This window comes from Nematostella vectensis, chromosome 13 (genome assembly GCF_932526225.1).
Source record: "Nematostella vectensis chromosome 13, jaNemVect1.1, whole genome shotgun sequence".
Taxonomy (NCBI): Eukaryota; Metazoa; Cnidaria; class Anthozoa; order Actiniaria; family Edwardsiidae; genus Nematostella; species Nematostella vectensis.
The window spans coordinates 3,220,179-3,234,216 of NC_064046.1; the positions used below are offsets into that span (position 1 = coordinate 3,220,179).

General features: G+C 38.6%; 1 protein-coding gene across 1 annotated transcript; it reads left to right on the forward strand.

Moving 5' to 3' along the window:
• The first annotated feature begins 1,050 nt into the window (after nt 1–1,050).
• LOC5513381 (protein disulfide-isomerase TMX3) lies at nt 1,051–13,992 on the forward strand. The gene is made up of 17 exons (XM_001633594.3): nt 1,051–1,167; nt 1,239–1,287; nt 1,649–1,688; nt 2,029–2,146; nt 2,698–2,743; nt 5,479–5,559; nt 6,055–6,163; nt 7,559–7,636; nt 8,706–8,769; nt 9,178–9,285; nt 10,249–10,309; nt 10,634–10,687; nt 11,201–11,257; nt 12,100–12,241; nt 12,555–12,593; nt 12,670–12,699; nt 13,369–13,992. Exons 1-17 carry the CDS (start codon nt 1,119–1,121, stop codon nt 13,627–13,629), a joined length of 1,386 nt encoding a protein of 461 aa, XP_001633644.3. The 5' UTR covers nt 1,051–1,118; the 3' UTR covers nt 13,630–13,992.
• The last annotated feature ends 46 nt before the right edge of the window (nt 13,993–14,038 follow it).

Consider the following 14,038-nt stretch of genomic DNA (forward strand, 5'->3'; position numbering starts at 1 on the left):
CTTGAGCAGCTACGCAGGCTCTACAAAGCAAAAAAAAAGGCCTCTGCTATATACTCTCTATATTCACAATAGTGCTTCCCTTGACCTCCCTTCTCCTTGTCATGCTGTTGCACTTTATGACGTGACGGTAAAGCAGACTCCAACACATACGGTGTATCTCGGCAGGACTAAGAAAGAGAGATTTGAATGTGTTCCAAAGCAGGTTTATTGCTACAGGTATCTTGCTTTCTACATGAATTGCTCTCTCTTATTTGCTGGACGTCCCGGCAAAACAATATTTCTTATCAACTTTTCACAGTTATGATTTTGTTATTCCAAGATTTAATACAGTCACTTACGGGAAACATTCCCTAAGATATATGGGGGCTAAACTATGGAATAGCCTACCTAGGGCAGAAAGATCAATTGACAGTTTAAAAAGTTTTAAAGTGACTATGAGAAAAAAGGATTTCGAATTTATAGAAAATTGTAAGGGCTGTGCCCTATGTTCCGCATGATAATTTTTAAATCTAGTCATTTTTTTTTTTTTCTTCATAATTTCATACAGATTACAATCAATTTACATGTATTTATATATATATATATATAAATATTTATTTAGCTTTATCAGTAAGAATCTACAATTTTAAATTTTTAATAATCAGTATAATTTTTATAATTTTATCTTTTTTTTGTGTCCCCCAATTAGTAGGGGTTTTATCCCCGGCTAGAGGTTGTTTATGACACTTTAATAAAGTTTCTATCTATCTATCTATCTATGTTCGAGAAACCTCGTTTCCATGCTAGACGAAATAATTTTGAAATTCAAATATTTTGAAATAAATCTACCAATTCAGGATAGCTATTATATTTGTTTGCGATACCTTGGTATATTCTACAAATTGGCACTGCTCACAATTTGGCCTTCAAAGTGGTAAGTAAAAAAATTGTTCGGCCTATGGACTACTTCTGGGTTTCCGAGGATGGACCGGATCAACCTCGTCCCCAGGGTCTTCTGGGCTTAGACGCCATATTGAAAATTACCCAGAAGACCCTGGGAACGAGGTTGGGGCCGGTTCCAATCTCCCCTCTTTGTGGAACACAGGATAACCAAAACCTTACCAGGTGATAGATCCAAAATGGTAGCAGCGTCGTGTGTTTGCCTACCTCATTTATTGTTATTTTTAGGTAAGAAAGTGTTGTCCGGATAACTCTTGTTTGGCCAATTTCTCTCTCTAACAAACGATTATTAATTTCAGGGTTGGTTTCTCCGGGAATCGGTTCTTACGTCGTTGAACTAGATGATAGGTGAGTGAAAGAAATCATTGAATGGATGAAAGAAAAGCAATACTTTGGCATAGACAAAGGGAAGCTTAAAGCACTAATGGTTTTATATATCCTTTTATTTAAAGCGTGAGGGTATTGAACCTCACGCTTGCCTCACACACTAAAGGTTTATGAAATGTCACGAACGTTCACAAGAAGAATACACGTAATGATCTCTGCAAATTAAACGCTGTACTTTTTAAGTATTGCTCTCTTGCTAATAAATTGCGCATACTATATAATTCAAGCGATTTTCTTTAAGTACAAGACTTAACAAAGGTGACTAAACTTATAAAAAAACACTAATTTAAACCTCCTTCATTTTCTGTTTTTTACATTCTAGGTTTGCTCACTTAAAAGAACAGGGTAGCTGGCTTGTAGAGGTACTTTCCACCCAGGACTGTGAGATGTTAAGTTCAGAGTTGTTGAGTGATGGAGACAAGCCTTCTCATTAGATTGTATTAATAGAGCAAAAAAATATATACATTTGATTGATACAAATTTTATGTTTTCTTATGTTACTTATTTTGGGAATGCGTTGCTTCAGTACTTTTTTTTAATTTTAGGTGACATTTTTTTATTTGCAGTTAGTAAGAATATGTATTAAAAAAAGAAGATATTACAGAGCATATTTGAGAAAGGCCGCCACCCCACTACTTAGCTTTACTTGGGATATACAGTAGTCATGCATCTGAAATTGTGATGTAATTTTTTCTGCACCAGTTCTATGCACCTTGGTGTGGTTACTGTAGAAAATTGGAGCCTGTATACGAAGAAGTGGCAAAAACCCTACATGGCTCTTCTATAAATGTTGCTAAACTTGATGCAACAGTATATTCAGGTACACCTTAAAATATCCCATCCCCTCTATGTTATCCCAATAAATGTCAGTTAAATAGACAAGACATGAAAAATGCTCTTTTTTAATTTGTTAGGAATAAACTGTTGAATATTTTACAGAGATATTCAGGTGTTTATGATATGAGTCCAAAGCTATTCAAAGCATGGCAAATGATCATGTTATTTTACTAACTAAAATAAAATGAATTATTCAAAATATTTTAGAGACGGTGGATTAGAAATCCTGAATTAAGGTAGCTCCATAAACCCGCTGAATTAAGCCAATATTTAAGAGAGCCAAGAGAAAGGAAAGTAAAACCACCTTTATATACCAAAATGATAGGAAAACAGGGAAATAGCAAAATTGAACCCACTAACAAAAACCCTGGATATATACAGTACTTTATTTCCATAAGACTTCCAGTATACTTTTTCTATAAGGAACTTTCATTAAACAAAGATCTGAACTCCAGTTCCTACTTTCTACACCCTACAGATCTTATTCACCCCCACTTCTAGGTATTATTGATAATCAATGTTTCAATCTGGCAGGTATATCAAGAGAGTACGGCGTCAGAGGATTCCCTACTATAAAATTGTGAGTTAAAAACAGTGGAGTTAGCACTAACATCCATGTCCACTGGTTGATCCTGGCTCTTAGGAGAAGGGGTATTAATGTGAAAAGGGGTGAATAAAAAAATGTACCAAAGTTGCTTGGAGAGCTACCCAATCCCTCCTCACCCTAACCCCCCCCCCCCCCCCCCTCCACCCGCAGATCAGCCCTTGCTGTTCATTATCCTATCTACAATCCAATGGCAGATGAGTAAATTAAAGACGACAAATAGATAAATTAAAGAATGTACCAGAAATTATTTAAAATGGAGGGTGGATAACAACTCCAACCCATCCCCTCTCTTTGGATCCATCCATGCTTTTTATTATATCTACAGTATCATTGTTTGTGATACCAACATAACTACAATTCTTTATAATGTCTGCTGCAAATAAATAATCAAAGAATGGGCCAGAAATTCATTAACATGGGGGGTGGTTTTAGGTATTCCTGTGGCAAAACTAGCCGAAGAGTATGAGAAGAAATTCGAATTGTGGCTGAAGTTTTTTAAGGAGGAATTTGTGAAGCTGGAGTCTTTTTTACGACATTGCTGTGGACTACAAGTCGAAGGAGACGAAGTCCGTTTCGTGCATGGGACAACTAATAACGCGACAGCGTGAAACAACAACATCAACAAATTCTATTGCGTCCTCAATTCTTGCCCTTTTACTGGTTTAGCACGAATAAGGAGAAAGGGGTTTCATACAGAGTGTTGAGGTTCGAAGCCAAGAGCACGGTTCTTGGAGGTGAGTTCCGAACAGATCCGTCGTTCACTACAGGGGGAAGTGAAAACCAAACTCGTGGGATTAGGGGTCAATGCATCGTGTGAAGCGCTGTTGGAAACCCTCGACCAATTCTACAGCGAAGCGCTGACGGCCACAGGCGACAAGCTTTTAGCGGAAGCCTATACTTTTAAGCAGAAAGATGGGGAAGAAGTAGCGTGTTTTGCCTCTCGCCTCGACAACCACGTGAGGCTCGCTTACGTAAGGAATACAGAACTCTTGCCGGACAAAAGCGCCGTTGAGAGGCATTTGCATATGCTGTTCTGGGCAGGCTTGCATCCTGAGATCAAAGACAAAGCAAGACACCGTAAAGACGCGTGCAAAAGCTTTTCTGAGCTTATCACTGCAGCTTGATACGGAGAAAAAGAGCTCTCCTCGACCCAGGCCCCAAAACGCGTGGCCCGAACCACAGGAAGCCCAGGAAAGCACCAAGAAAGAAAAACCAGAATGGATAGCAGAAATCTGCGCAGCTTTCTTGAGAGAGGTTAGAGGGGTCCTGAAGGAAACCCTGGAGTGGGGGCCTGGGGCTGATAAGATTGCCCCGCTGGATTCTGATGTGGGACAAGCCCTTATCGCGAGAGGGCGGCGGGCTCAAGAGCCTTGTGGCGACCGCCCAACCTGCTACAACTGTGGAGAACGGGGCCACGTGGCCATTGGCTGCAGAAAACCCCCACAGTTCCGTAACCAGGGAAACAGACCGCCTCAGCAGTTCGGTAACCAGGGAAACGAACAAAGGCCTCTGCCATGGGGCAATCAGAGGTCTTAAACAATTCGGACCGTCCCCCACCTGTTAGAATTAGTGCCCGAGAATTACCAAGCGAGGCAATCGGCAAAGCAAATGAGTGTGTAGCCTTTGCAGATGGCAATGCTGGCTTGGCGCTGCTCGACACAGGCAGTCAGGTAACATTGGTTTCCGAATCATTCTACAAACGCTATTTGTTGCATCGTGCTGTGAGACCAATAAGTGACCTGATACGTGTTGTTGGCGCCGGTGGCCAGGATGTACCATTTATAGGCTACATATCAGTGGAATTTTATTTTCCAGTAGAAGAAATTGGGACTAATGAGACGTTTGAGACACTGTCACTAGTGGTACCTGATAATGAGTACAATTCGTGTGTACCTTTTGTGATCGGCACTAATTTGTAACTTAGAGGTAGGCGGAGCTGTCAGATGGCACAAGGAAAATTGTTCCCACAAAACGCAAGGATTTCGGCAACGTGGATGTGTGTTTATCGTTCTTTAAAACATTTCGCTAAAGTTTTCGGTGAGGAAACAGATGGTAGGATGACAATAAGGAGCGCGTCACAACATTCCATAAAAGTGGGGCCTCAAGAAACTGTGTGCATTTGGGGAGTTGCCCCGTCTATGCCAGGGTGTAATGTGAAAGTCTTGATTAAGACAGGGGCTGGCAGGTCAAACTCAATGGGACTATCGGCTACTCCTAGCCTAATTAGCTTACCTGGGAAGGGATCCAAGTGTCGTGTGCCAGTAGAGTTGACAAACAACTCTACGCAGGCAATCACTATTCCCCGTAAAGCAGCTATTGCTAGTGCACAGGTGGTACAAGGAGTGGTGGAATACCACGTTCATAACCACGTCACCCCACCCCTTGGATCTGCTCTAGCTGTTTATTATGTCTATCCTTGTTTGTGATTCCAACACAAATATTATCCTAAAGGGTAAATAGATAATTCAAGGAATGTACCAGGAATTCTTTAAAATGGGAGGGGGGGTGGATAGTTACCCTTGGTACCAGAGGCTACAGCTTCACTCTGACAACACAAGCCATGTCATAGTCAGTTGAGGGTGCATAATAAACAAGCGAAGCTCAAGACTCTGGTACTCAGGGAAGTGGATAGTCACCATATCCCCCTGTCCTTGCTGTTTATGTTTTATAATTCTTTGTTATACCAAACTAACTAAAATCCTTTATAGTATCAAGGGCAAGAAAGTTATAAATTATGAGGGAGACAGGACAGCACAAGATATTATACAGTTTGCCCAAAAGGCAAGTGGGTAAGTCCGATATGATCAAAATTGTTACAAATAATTTTAATATCCCTGCTCGTCTGAATTGTCTTTTAGGATAGACCCACAGTAAAGTCAATCAAACCAAACAATTTTTTATCAGCCTGAAGTCTGGTTGGCTTTTGTTATGCTATTTCCAACAGGGATTTAAAATTTTGTCTAGGTGCAAAACTATGAATTATCTGCAGTAAAAAAAAATACATCCAATGGAAAAAACGTTATTAACCTTTTTTTTTTAAATTCTGACATGCTTTTTTTGCTGAGTCTTCTCACAGGGGACAAGATTTATTTCTCTAGGGGTTTGGGATGTGAAGGGCAGGGGCATTTTATAAATATGATTGTATTACTAGTTTGGGGCATAGTTAGTAGCAAGAGATGTATGTCAGGTTGGCCCAAATGTTATATTATTCTAAAGGCAAAGCAAAATTACAATGTAGATAGTTTTTGTTATAAATTTACTTATCAAGTTTATGTTACTCTCAGACCTGCTGTTAGAGAGCTGACAAGTGGAGAAGAGCTTAGGAAAGTTCAGAGAGAAAGGCCAGTGTTCTTTCTTTTAGTGCAGAAGTCTGGAGAGATTGATACCCTGAAGGTATTTCACACTATGTCTGCTGTGTGGTGTAGAGATGGGTGGATGGGGATTCTGAGCATATAAGTGTACTGCTTGAGGGCCGTGGTAAATGGGGTGCTAAGGCTGCGTGATGGCCTTCTAGACATAATCATCAGGAGAATATCAAGCAGTAGTAGCCTGTTGTGTGGTATTGATGGGAACACTAGATTCTGAGAATATAAGATTACTGCTCTCTATAATGTAAAAGGGACTTGCCATTAGGCAAGCTTTCATTCGTCATTTGACTTCACTTAGTGGAGAGCTCGAAAGAGAGGGGCCAGAAAGCTATACAGCTCAGGATTGGTCGAAAACACATAATTGAAGTAAACACAGTCTATTTTTTAGCCTTTTTTATAATAAAACGAAAAACAAGATAGGTTTTGAAGTGATGAATTTTGAAAATTTGTTGTTTGTTTGCGCGTACCTGAATGACGTCATTTCAAATGCGCGTGCGCACACTGTTTTTAAAATGTATTTTTCAATTCAAATAAGCGCATGCTGTGTTTAATTTCTCAATGACAATATTTGCTCTTGTTTTTGTAGAGAATTGACTCCAAACACTTTTTCGAATATGCCTGATAGATTTTTAACAATCTCTTGTACTTTACATCTGTTGTAGTATGGGGTGCTAAGGCTGCGTGATGGCCTTCTAGACATAATCATCAGGAGAATATCAAGCAGTAGTAGCCTGTTGTGTGGTATTGATGGGAACACTAGATTCTGAGAATATAAGATTACTGCTCTCTATAATGTAAAAGGGACTTGCCATTAGGCAAGCTTTCATTCGTCATTTGACTTCACTTAGTGGAGAGCTCGAAAGAGAGGGGCCAGAAAGCTATACAGCTCAGGATTGGTCGAAAACACATAATTGAAGTAAACACAGTCTATTTTTTAGCCTTTTTTATAATAAAACGAAAAACAAGATAGGTTTTGAAGTGATGAATTTTGAAAATTTGTTGTTTGTTTGCGCGTACCTGAATGACGTCATTTCAAATGCGCGTGCGCACACTGTTTTTAAAATGTATTTTTCAATTCAAATAAGCGCATGCTGTGTTTAATTTCTCAATGACAATATTTGCTCTTGTTTTTGTAGAGAATTGACTCCAAACACTTTTTCGAATATGCCTGATAGATTTTTAACAATCTCTTGTACTTTACATCTGTTGTAGTATGCTGTACGGCTTTACTTTTTGTTATGTTTCTTCTGGCAGTTTCCGAGGTCCTCACTCAATGAAGTTTAGCTTTGAATGTGAAAAAGGGGGCGGAGCTATCACTTTTATATCGCACAATCATGTTTAAGTGGGGGAGGGTTTCGACCAATATAACTCCCCTCCCCCCTGGCTTCTGGGTTGACTGTTGATTTGTTATGTTTAACAGGATCACTATGATAAGGCTGCAGACATGATGCTCACAAAAGCATACTTTTACAGCATTGATGATAACCAACTGCCTAAAGTGAGTCAGAAACCCATTCTCCTTATGATGGGTTTGGGAAGAGAGGAGTAATGTGTGAATAAGACACTATTTGTATCCATGATGGGTGCATCTGTTAAAGGGCGTGTCTTGTGAACAATGAGGGGCTTTTCAGAGGAAGCAGGCTTGTTCCCAGGATTGGCCGAGAGGGGAATGCGCAGTCATAGGTATTATATGGAAAAAGCATAGCATTTGAAGGCTTCTTAATAAGAAATGACCCACTTTTTGGCTCCTAAGGGGGGGGGGGGGGGGTGAGTGCACCCTGTGTACACACCTGGGGAGGTTTCTTGTTAAAGAAGATGAAGTTATAAGAACATGGTGGCTTATTAGGGAGGGTTACATGACGGAAAAACATGACATGACGCTTTCAATAAGCTTTTTCACATCGAATAAGGCGGGGAATTTCTCTGAGTACTTAGTAACTTATAGCAAACAAAATATCAAGTGCGACTTTTTTTTAAATTGATGTGACTTTTTGTAAAGTGTAATTGAAATTTGAGCTTTTCGTCCATGAACTGATGCACATGGCAATGATGATCAAGGAAAAATTATCTTAAAAAGCCAAAATCTGGTTATGTGCACTTCGGCCTCGCGTTATTTGTGTTTTGAAAATCTGTCTGTAATACAAGGAACCTATAGCCATTGTAGGAAATTGTGTCTTCTCTCTATGTCTGGAATTGCGCATTTTCCAGGTTTTTCCGTCATGTCAGGGAGGGTTGGTTTATCAGAGGGGGGGGGGGGGGTTGAGTATAGAGAGCATTTGGCTAATTGCATAGCAGAGGGACAGCTTATAAGAAAGGGGTGATTATTACAGTATCATGTGCATAAATGTATACAGGGTTCAAAATAACTTTTTTAAATCTGCTAGATTTTACCAGCTTTCTGGATTTTGGTGGAGAAAAAAGCCTGGATACTCAAAAGATCAAAGGAGAATACAGAAAAAAAAGCAGCCAAAGACAGTAAACAGCAGGCTATCACCAGCAGCTGGCCACTTTTTTGAACCCTGGTATAGAGTCATCAATACTCAGTTTTAATACTATTTTCCTTGCAGTCAATCAAAATCAATGCTCCTGCCATTTCTGTATTCAAGGATGGGAGGCATTTTGAGTATGAAGGTGAGACCAAGTGTGAGATATTCCATGTTGCTGCTTTTCATATCTTATATCAATTAAAGTTTATACAATGAGAAATAATGTTATGTGTGTATGTGAAAGTATGTTTTCTCTAATACATTATGTCCTTTCAGTGATGAAGGGAAGAGATAATTCAAAGAAATTTTGTGAGGATAGTGTCCTGCATTCTGGATTTTTTTTTATGAATTATTATTAATTATTTTTCACTTATAACATACAGACACACATGATGTACACGCCCTTTAGTTGCTTTAGTTGTTTAGCCTCTTAATAAGAGATACACAAAATAATCCTGTTATAATCCTTTGTCCATTTTTTAAAGAAATATGTCTTTAAAGATATTCAGCTAGTAAAATGTTTCTGAAGAGGTAATACAGGATTTATCAAAAGTTCCAGATGATGTGGCAGCTAGTAATATATCTGATTGGGTGAGCCAAGAGCAGTTTCCTGCCTTTATTCAGATAACGCGGACCAACATCCATGAAATTGGAGGGACAGGTATATATAATGCTTGTTTTATAATGCAGATTACATATGGCATTATAGATAGGATATTATTATACTGCATTAGATGGTGTCCTTTTATATGCAGATTACATAGGCATTATGGGTAAAATATTATATATAATACATTAATTGTCGTTTATAATTTTAGTAGATGACATTAAGCATTATGGATAGGATATTGCCTATACTGCATTATATTATGTTTATATTTATATAATCTTATGTGTAAGCGGTTCCAAAGCAGCGACTTGTGGGAAGTGTGCAGTGGGCTCGTTTTAGTGTCAACCACAGTGTAGAATAGTCATCCAAGCTTGATTTAACAGCGTTTATTACAATCAACTCGTCCAACTATCGAACACATGCGGTGATAACTATGAAGTAATTAACAATTCACAAATTTAGGATAAAAACCAAAGGACTACAGGCAGTTCTGTAAATCGCAAAAAGGCTAAATCAATATTTACAAATTCAACTTACGTCTGATCTCGTCTCCAGGGCTTAAAGAAATACAACTCCAAGTAAGCTTGTAACTCTTCAAACTTTACTCTGAATTCTCTAGCTCTGCTTCTCTGGCTCTCAGCTCAACTCTTCTCTTTTCGATTTCTCTGCTCAATTCTTAAAGATTGCTAAATGGGTACTATAATTTATAGGCAGGTGGGACGTGTCCTAAAGTAGGACGTGCCTCATTCCTAGACTCTTACTCAAAGGGAAATGCGTAAACTACAATAAATCTTATCAGTCTAATCATAGGAAAGGGCGGCTGTGCTCAAAACAGAGGAAGCCGTGGTAACTCAACTAAACAATTGTCTAAACTATCTAATCCGTTCAATTTAAATCAACGTTCTTTTTTGTATTTTCAATGTCCATAACATTATGAGTTCTGCTGCAGTTCCTATTATTTTGATGGGTATTTCACAATATTATTGACTATTTTTTCTTGCTATTGTTCTTCAGGTAGATCAATAGTATTTGTTGTTTTTGCTGAAAGCTCAAAGAAGAGTGAACATAATCACCGGTGAGAGGAATAAATTAAACAATGTCAGGGGTGTAGTCAGCGAGGCTGGTCCCGGACTGGTCCAATGAAGCTATAATGCCTTATTTGTTAAATCACCATTGGAAACAAATGTTCTTGAGAAATGTTCACTTTGCCCCCCCCCCCCCCCCCCCAAGGAAAAAATCCTGTCTTCCTCCCTGAATGTTGAGGCATAATAGTTCTCAGAAGCAGTTTTGTGATTCCATACTTGCAGCATCATATTTTGAGAATTTAGTTTCTGTTATTTGTATCATCATATATTATTTTTTTTTTTACATAACCTGATTGTATTTTGTTATCTATTAGAATAGGGAAAGTTATTAAATCAACTGCCTTGGATGCCAGAGAGAAATTCCACAGGTAAAATAAGAAATATGTATTGTTTTATTTTAGTCTCATAGCCCATTTAATAGATCAATTGAGACTAATGAGAAATTCCACCAGTAAAAAGTAACACATGTCATCAAATTTTAAAGCCTATTTAACATATTGCTTTTTCATTTTCAGACTCCTACTTTTTAAAAGTCATTATCAGTCATTTGGCTTAGTTTTTCCATCTCTCTTTAAATGAAAAAATTGTGATCTACAAAAAATCTCATGATATTCCAAAATTCAATTTAATATTCTAGGCTCAATTCTAGGTGATACAGTAACCCCTAAAACATTGCTGCTTCATCAGTGTGTATTTGAAGCTAGTCATGCATAGCAACTGATATAAGTAACCATGACATGAGTGGTTTTCAAAATCCTGTGCTACAAAATGGAACCAGAACAAAAGAGAACAAAGACATTACAGTGTATTAGTACTAAATAAACTAAATAGTATTTCACGGGTTTTTGAAAACTACTCTACTGAAGTCTCTTTGTTATTAGTTCTTTGCAGTTTGGCTGGACTCTGGGAGATGAGATTGCTACCAACATTATGATGAGGTAATAAGAAGAAGTCAATAAATAGAAAAGAGAATAGAATGGGAAAAATGTGAATAAAACGTTATAAAGCATGGTAGAGCAAACAAAGCTAATGCAAATAAACTGTACATTTCAGTGGCAAACTAGACCCTTTTGAATCACTGTGAAATTTAACCCATCTTACAAGTATAAGTAACATAATCGATGGCTCATAATAATTTCTAAAATGATAAGTAATCTTATCAAGCAATTTTCGAAGTAAAACCAGAACAACAGACAGGGGTATGCCAGCCGCACCTTTGTTTTTAAGCAACATTGGAAGTCAAATTACGTTACAAGTTTCGAAATTTCTAAATATAATCGAACGAAATGGTAATCTATACTTAATTTACCTAACTCAATCGACCCAAATGGTCAATGGGGATATATGCTTTCTCAACACTCGGTATTCCGCTAGGATGACAAAATGATGGCTAACAGAAAGTCTTAAAAAGTCATCTAACTCAGAACATGTTGTAATTTAGGCTGTATAGAAAGAGAAAAGGGAAGTTTGCGAATGTTAGAGAGGAAAATGGCACCACGCGATTTAAAGAAAGGTCCATCTTTTAGGGCCATTTTCTAGAAAACATGTAATGCTAATATAACAGATAGTCTAACAGAAAGTCTTAAAAAGTCATCTAACTCAGAACATGTTGTAATTTAGGCTGTATAGAAAGAGAAAAGGGAAGTTTGCGAATATTAGAGAGGAAAATGGTACCACGTGATTTAGGGCCATGTAATGCTAATATAACCTCTTAACCTTTTAAAGATTATTGAGTTTGATCAAAAGACCAAAACAATGTTGTGCTTCCCCCTCATTCTAGCTCGGTGGTTGCCCCATTCATCATGGTGTATAACACGTCCACGTATGTCTACTATCTCAAGTACAACACCGATCTGGACGAGACATTTGGCCAGGAACAACTGGTTGAGTTCCTGGATAATGTGCTGGCTGGAAAAGAGAAGGTAAGCATTTCTATGGCTCGAATGTTTATCTAAGAGCCCGCTCCCACGTATCTGTTTTCTTTTTTGGAAAACGGATGGTTTTTCCTCCGTTATCTCCTCCCGTCCACTCGTATCCGGCCTTTCCAGGTACCGTAACACTGTCAACACTATCAACACTGTCTTTAGAGTGGAACTTTCTATCCTACAATAGAATAGTCTATTCTACAGTACAATAAATAACAACATAACAAGCTTATTTATATGAAAGGGCGATTTACCTGCGGACCTATTCATATCTCACTTTTTCTTATCTATTCTTGTGATTCTTTTGCAGGGTTATGGAGGTGATTCAATCTTCCAGAGGATTGTTCGGGTGCGTATCGCATTGTTGTGGACTTTTAAACAAAAGTCACAAGTTGATTTTTTAACTTCTTTTTAATCCTCTGCAGGGGATCTACTCCTTTTGGACTACAATATACGTAAGTACAGTTATGACATCGAAATAAGAATTAAATACTGTAAAAGTCTTTATTCCTTCTGTACAAATACATTTGATTTTATCATTTGTAGCTGCAAGAAGCGATTTGTTTTCACGTGTTCTCAAAATTGAGGAGAACTTAGCAAAATGAACTTTGCGATAAAGTTAAACTTTATTCATCAACAACGAACTTTATCAAACAATAATGAGCTTCTTTTGAGTGTGTTGTGTCTAGATTTGAACTGAACAAACTACAAACCTTGCTTAACAATATTTTCAAAACGTTTTTCAACAATGACGAGCTATTTAGTCGGGAATGAAGGATGGCCCAAAGTGTTACCGCGTTATCGTATGGGGCCTCTCACCTCTACTGAGACGGGTTCGATTCCCGGTCGAGACATGGATAATGTCTTTCTGTTTCTCGGCTTACTAGAAGCTTGTGCTCCTCAGCTCCAGGATGGACCATTCTTAATACATACGTAATAGGATTTTAAATGTGGAGCGCTTAGAATTATTGATTAGGCATTATGGAAATCTATATATCTATTTTTTTAAATCTGGAGTGTATCGTGTGTCAGGCTCAAACTGAACAAACTACAAACCTTGCTCAACAATATTTGAAACTTTGTTCAACAACCATAAGCTAATGATTGATGTGTTGTGTATTTAGGAGTTGTGGACGGAGCAGCCTATTGCCGCTACCCTGATGTTTGGCCTTCCCATGCTGGTCTTTTCCTTCATCATTTACATGCTGTGTACGGCCGAGGACGGTGGCGACGAAGACTTCCCCCCTGAGGACGAAGACGACTACGAAGACCAACTCGAGGGGGAGGGGGACAGGGCCGATATGGAGGAGCCTTCACAAGAGGAGAGGCAGCACCAGGTCCCACTCGACCCTCTTAAACCGGGCGAGAAACCGAAGACTGAGTAAAAGTCGCTGACTACAGTAATGATAAGGGCAGACGCTGACACTCGTGACGCTCGTGCGGGCGCAGAATAACTCTGAGTTATAGTACACATAATTTAAAGCGACTTGAAATTTCCCTTAGCTCGGTGTTTCATGTGTCTGTCAAAAGACGTAGCCAGGGATACTGCGTCGTACATGTGCGTAAAACACTTTAGAGTCGCCTCAACGACTTTCAGATATACATGTAGTACCTTTAGAAGAACCTTAACACGCGATTTTGAGATCTTGCTAAGTACCAAGTTAGAAAAAGCATTCATTGCGATATTTTCGAAAGAATTTGGCAAATAAAGCAATGACAGGTGCGGCAGATAATGGCACGAGAGCATAGCTAACTGCGTACGTATTAATATAGCCCTTTCGCCCTAAGGTTAGG